Source organism: Saccostrea cucullata, unplaced genomic scaffold, assembly GCF_032062105.1.
Source record: "Saccostrea cucullata isolate Sc308-1 unplaced genomic scaffold, CSIRO_AGI_Scuc_v1 ctg987, whole genome shotgun sequence".
NCBI classification, from domain to species: Eukaryota; Metazoa; Mollusca; class Bivalvia; order Ostreida; family Ostreidae; genus Saccostrea; species Saccostrea cuccullata.
Genome location: NW_026925310.1, coordinates 15,690 through 22,500, shown reverse-complemented (window position 1 = coordinate 22,500; position 6,811 = coordinate 15,690). Strand labels below are relative to the sequence as shown.

Genomic DNA, 6,811 nt, shown 5'->3' with positions numbered 1-6,811 from the left:
GGTGTTCCTGGAAAGAATTCGAATGGAGCAAATGTAAACATGGAGCTCATATTCACCGATAAATCAGTGTTAACATTGAAAGTCAAGGCCAGTAAGTCTTCGTTGGAATTTGTCAATGTCAATACTGCCTGATATTCTCCTGTAGTTGCACAATCCCCACTCTTCACAGTGAAATTATTTCCATCAAACTTTACTACTTCCTTTCCATTACTCAGGGTAAACAGAACATCCATCTTGACATCAATACAGATTTCATTGTTGTCATATGAGTAATTATATTCTGATCCTTGTGTCAGTGATATTGCTTGGTGAAAATATCAAAATAGCATATAAAAACACTATTAGCACTACAGTTGTATGTTTACAAAACAGTAAACTGTTAAAAGTGGTTATATGAAAAAACTACATATTAATCTTAAATCTAAACTATATGCAAAAAAGAAATATGCAGTTTGAGCAGTCATAAATCATCTTGGTCTTCGATCCCTTAACAAAAACACACACACACAATATGATCATTTCATGAAGTAGACATAATACATAAATTCTTAAATAATTGTAGCTTATTGATGTAGAAATAATATACATTACTAGATGACAATTAAACAATGAAACTGTCACTACCCACCTGATCATTTGGAAATAAAATTGAGCTGACAGATCTAGAGCTTTGCTACACCTGTCTAGGCTGCTATCAATTTAATGCCCCCCCCCCCCTCTTTCACCCCATCATGACTTGAATACCTAATTGAATGGATCTACCAGTTTTCTACACTGTACATACAGCATGATGGATGATTGTTTCATGATTTTACACAGGTAAGCATTACATGATAGGGTACAGTTCCATAAGAATTCAATATCTCATAGGCCCCTCATCTTGAGCCAAGCTCCGGAGTCCAAATTTAGCTCTCTCCTACATGTTCCTGTGGCTGCTTGATCACAAAGTGTCGTAATCTTCAATATTTAATATGCCTCTATATTGTGACATCATGTTCAGCCAATGACAATATTTGTTTTCATCGCAATTGAAATCAACAATTGACATCAAAAGTATACCAGAAATATTTTGTATGCTTGATTGGATATTTAGAGGTCACAACAAAGTTCATCATCCCACTATGCTTCACAAGCTGGCATTGGTATTTTAATGAATTACAAAAAAATTCTCTTCTCATTCAACCACGGCCAAAATCGTATATTTTGGCCGTGGTTTGCGACGATGTTATAAGCACCACTGAATACAACTCTCAGGGCTGAAGACCAAATTAAGATATCATTGGTAGGACTAAACTTACTTCACAATGCAATATGTCAATGAAATATCCTAATGCACTGTATAGTGTTTAAATATAAGTATTCCCTTAAACAGGTTGGGACCAATCGCCCAAATGGGATATAATAGCCCGTTTGGGATATAATATCCCAAATTGGCTATAAAATTACAGTGCAAAAAATGAAAATTTTTATTTTGGCAATAAATATCATAAATCCGCATCAAAACACTTAAAAAGGAATAACTTTTGGTAAGCAAGTTTTATTGCAACCCTACAGTTTGTAAGATTGATCCCCAAGAAGTTAAGAAACTTCCGAGGGATCGATCTCCTAAACAAATAACATACAGGAAAACTTGTCAACCAAAAGTTATTCCTTTTTAAGTGTTTTGATGCGGATTTATATTTATTGCCAAAATAAAAATTTCCAATTTCTGCACTGTAATTTTATAGCCCATTTGGGATATTATATCCCAAACGGACTATTATATCCCATTTGGGCGATTGGTCCCAACCTGTTAAAATCAAATATTTACGCATTATTTTAAAATAAGTATCATGTATTAAACAACATGACCTGTAATTTCTATTAAATTAATAATTGCTATTGTCATAATGATTGAAAAATACATAAATACCACAGAGAATCACCGCTCCGAAGATGTTCGCCTTCATTTTGATTTTTTATCTTGTGACTTAATCTCGCCGCTGACAGGTATCCTCGTGACAAGGCGCTGTGCCTGGCGATGCTAAAACAATGGCTAAACAGTTATAATAAACTTTATAAATGTGTTCAAATTCACGATATAAGACTTTTAAAAAGCCTTGTTTTTACGATAAAATAGCCAAGAAAAGTGACGATACTCACCTAGAGGTAACAATCCTTCCGTCCCTCGGTGCTCAATCATATGAGTAGTCACGTGAATAGAGTGTGGGGTAAATATGGGTATATCGTTTAAAAATAACCTTGAGTATTTTATGTAATGCAAATATAGTGAATATTTATCAATGTAAATGAAATGCAATTTATTGAAAATTGTGATTATATATTCCTTATTAGTGTAAATGTGGAGAAATATTGTACGTGAATAATTAAACAACCCATTTGCGGGTTATTAGTTTTACCCTGTTCGTATTGTGAAATTTCCCTTCTTAGTTTCATTTTGCATGATTTTGAGAAGATGAAACCAGCTGCTATTGTCGCTGATGAAATGTTCCCCGAGGGAGCGGGACCTTATATGGATATTGAGGAGGTATTGTGAAATAGTTTATTCAAGTATTTAACCCCTCATAATATCGTAGAACTTCTCAGAGAGCAATCATGAACCTGTAGATGATATGCCATTATCAGGTCCAGCACAATGTCTTGATTAAGCTATATAGCTTTATAAAGCTATATAGCTTTATTAAGCTATTTAAAATAGGTTAATAAAGCTATTTATATGCAGTTTTTAACAAAAGCGCTTTTAGTTAGAAATAAACAAAAAGTCGCAAGTATTTGACTATTTATATATGTACTTTGGGCCATCAAAAAACAACCTAAATCATAGAAAGTTCTAACATTGCTGTTGTTGAATACTTTTAAGCAAAAGATGAATTTCCATTGTTTGGGTAACTGCACTGGTGGGAAGTGTCCTATTGAGTGCGGTGAGGCGTGGATAAGTATGATTGCTTCTCATTGTGTTCATACATGCCAACTTTTGAAAATTTTCTTGGGGGAGATTGCGCGTAACGACATTTTTAAAAGTTCCTAATTCACAGCATTTTGTCGTGAAATAACTTTTTTTAGGTTGTTTTTTTCTATAAATTATCAATCTTCTACCTTAATTATATCATATATTATTATTACTTCAAAAAGTGTTTTCTTCTCTATCAACTTAAATAAAAAGCACAAATACAATATCATTTGAACTTTTTAAAAAAACAATTTTATTCAAAATTATTTAATATGTTAATATTTAGATAAATATACCCTCTGTCTTAAAGAATGTGATACACAAAGTTAACATATTATTACATGAATAAGGATGTTAAACTTTACAAATAAACTGAACTGTTCATTGTCCCTGGGTAAATTACAAAGTTTATAAGGTTACTGTTATACAAAATATTGTTAATTTATTTTTTTTCTTATTCAGAGGGAATATTAAGAAGTCATTTTAACTTTTTCAATCAAAGTCTGCAAAAGGCTTGCGTGGTCTTTTCCTTTCTTTTTTATTTTAATCACTCTGGGCAGTCCTAATGGTTTTTACTTGCAGGCACATTTTTTCCGTGTTGGATTTTGGCAGTGTCTTTTCCATGAAGTAGATTATAATTTATTGAGGAATGCAATATTCCAAAACTTGAACACCTTTTATAACCGGTTTATACGTATAATGTCGAAGTTTGCTGTAAAGTGTGAACTCTCACAAGTTCGTCAGTTTGTATCCAGTGTCGTGTGTATTTCTAAAATTTCCACATCTGGCACAATTGTCTCGGTTAAAATACACTGTTAATGAGGTTCAGGAGCAATTAAAACCTCTTTAATGACTGGTAGCACAGTTGACACCTTGTTGATTACCTGTTATCAGCGGCAATAAACAGATATCCTACCGATAAACATTGAAACAGCAATGTTTTCTGCACACGGAAATACTGTATTATTCAAAGCGAATCGGAAAAAAATCCGGATTTTCGAAATATCGGTAGAAATGGGAGAAAAAAATTAATCGGTAGTCAAGCGGTAGACAGGGTTAAAAATCGGTAGACTCCCGAAAAAATCGGGAAAGTTGGCATGTATGTGTGTTGAACTGTTACCAATCAATTATCTTATTGGCTATAACTGACCTCCTTTATAATTTCATTCAAGAAATAACTGTGTGGTCACTCATCAATAGCCCCCCAAACTTTTAAAAATTTGAGTACAAAGTCTCTCAAGGAGACGCAATTTCGTGAGTGATTTTTACATGCACTGTATTCAGAAGAGTTCAAATTTTAATATTTCCACTGCACCAAGGTGCGACTTTTTGCACATGCTGAAAAAATAAAACATTTGAGAAAAAATTGTGATAAAATAGCTTAATCAAGCTATTCCGAATAGCTTAATAAAGCTATATAGCTAAATCAAGCTATATAGCTTAATCAAGACATTGTGCGGGACCTGATCATATGAGTAAAGAACATCCCATGATTTATATCTACTAATCTAGGCCCCTAGTTGGATATGATGATTATCCAACTTGTGTATTTTATCTTTATAAGCATTGTAATACACAACTTGATGACTCGGGGATAAAAATACACAAGTTGGATAAAATTATATTTATATACAAATCATGACAGATCATATCAAATATATCTCCCTCAACTGATTGGATTCAACCTGACAAAGACATATTCTATGAAAGACAATTGTCAAGCAGATGAAGATTCAGGATGGATTTGTATTTTAACAGTTTGAAACAAGATGTACGTGTTTGTGAAGCACTGATGCCGGGCCTTGTCACTATCAATCTAATAAGAATTAGCTGTTAATAGATCAGCGCGCATATTCGCTACACTAACATCTAACAACAGCCCATAGGGGATCATGTCATAGGTCAAATTCTATCAACCAATCAAATCATCTCCTGCAAAATCATTGTATATTTGTTGACGTAAACAAAGTAAAAAGAGATAGAGTTGTTCCGAATTTGACCTCCGATGTGACCCTCTATGGGATGTTGTTAGATGTTAGTGTAGCGAGTATGCAAGTGGATTTAACATCTAATTATGTTCCCCAAACGAAGTTGGGGAACATATTGTTTTTACTCTGTTTCTTATTAAGGTCTTCCGTTTCCAACGGAAGACCTTTCTGTTATTCTTAGGTTTCTTTTCCACAGTTTTTTTCTTTTTTTTCTTACCGATTTTGTGCACGCGAGTTCTCGGAAACGGCTTGCTCGATTTTCATGAAACTTTCAGGGCTGATGGAACATTTGAAAATCTAGAAATATATTTTTTTGTTTTGATGACGTCACTTCCGGTTCCGAGATTTTTGCATTTTAGTGAATTTTAGAGGGTTAGTTTGTCCGCGAGTTTACTCGAAAACGGCTTAAGATAGAAACTTGAGATTTTCAGTGATAATAGAGCAATAAATGTAGTTGTGCGGAACGTATTTCATATTCACTGAAATTGCTGTGTATGGAAGCTTGTTATGGCCAAAAAATAGTCCTATTGCGAATTTAAAAAAATTTGACACCTTTTCAACGATTACTTTTTACCTAGAAATATTTTGTTAAAACATGTAGAACAAAAGAAGTGTAGAATTTAAAGATCTTTCAAATGATATCTCGAAAAAAGGGATGGCCCCTAAGTTTAAGGGCCTGGAGGGGCCAAAAGCTTTCCCTTCATATCTCAAAAAGTAATGAGAATTTGTAATACGTCAAAGAAACAAAGTTGTTCAAAATGTCAAGCTTAATCTACTGATGTCGTCAAAATACGTCCAATGTCGTCACTTCTGGCCAAACCGGAAGTAGTCGAAAAACGCGTATTTTTGACGTTCTTGACAAGTTTTTGGGTAAATTATGACTCTAGGATCTTAAAAATTAATTTTCCGTCCGTCGTCGTTACTTCCGGTCAAACCGGAAGTAGTAAAAATAACTTATTTTTGCTTTAATTAACTTAGCTTTAGAGGATTCAAAGCAATTTTGGGCGTTAATTCTCATTTTTGTTAAAAATGAAAGCTACTTCCGGTAAAACAGGACGGAAGACCTACTTGTTGCTTTGCAATGAGCTTTGCTCTAGTTATTATTAAGGTCTTCCGTTTCCAACGGAAGACCTTCTACTGATTCTGATGATTAAGATTATTCTTATTATTCTTTTTTTTTTTTTCTTCCTAGACGCCAACTTTGGGGCCTCATATCTCACTCATTTCTCAATGGAATTTGCTCAAATTTTCAGACATTATAGACGGTAATAAACTCTATCAGAATGCTGTCTAACATTTCAAAAATTTACTTCCGCTTATGAGTTATTTCCCTTTAAACGAAAAATTATAGGCTTTCATTTCCAGATAAAGGCTCAAAGACCACAAAAGCTGGAGCAGAAATTTTACTGGTTTTAGATAACAGAAGGATTCAAGTTGTGCACATCGGTTTTTGTTTTTCGATTTCTGTATTCAAAATGGTGCTATATAGGGGTCAAAAATTAGAACGCCTAAAAGAGCAAAAATTAACACGTATTTTCCTTTTTATCTTGAAAACTAAAAATATTTTGTTAAGACATGTTGAACAAAAGTTGTGCATAATTGCAAGAGCTTTCATTTGATATCATTTAAAAGGGGCTGGCCCCTAAAATAAGGGATCTAGGGCGTTTGAAATTTTTTGCTTTATAACTCAAAAACGGTAAATATTTCGAAATGACTGTCGATTAAAAGTTGTGCTTTAACATCTTATTGATCTCATGAAATTGTTATTTTGTTCGAGTCTTGTTTTAAATGAGCTAGATACATGGCCCATATACGTACAGGTAATTCTTTTCACTCAGCACGTAAACGCGAGCACCTCATGCGTGTAACCATA

General features: G+C 33.6%; 1 protein-coding gene across 1 annotated transcript in view; it reads right to left on the bottom strand.

Annotated features, from left to right (window-relative positions):
• LOC134268580 (lysosome-associated membrane glycoprotein 2-like) overlaps positions 1–2,105 on the bottom strand; it is a 15,097-nt gene extending 12,992 nt beyond the window's left edge. The window contains exons 1-2 of the mRNA XM_062750843.1: positions 1,913–2,105; positions 1–304 (exon numbers count right to left, since the gene is read on the bottom strand). The exon at positions 1–304 is cut by the window's left edge and continues 8 nt beyond it. Of these exons, the coding sequence (XP_062606827.1) occupies positions 1–304; positions 1,913–1,949 (341 nt within the window). The 5' untranslated portion in view covers positions 1,950–2,105. The remainder of the gene's footprint in view (positions 305–1,912) is intronic.
• Positions 2,106–6,811: the final 4,706 nt, after the last annotated feature.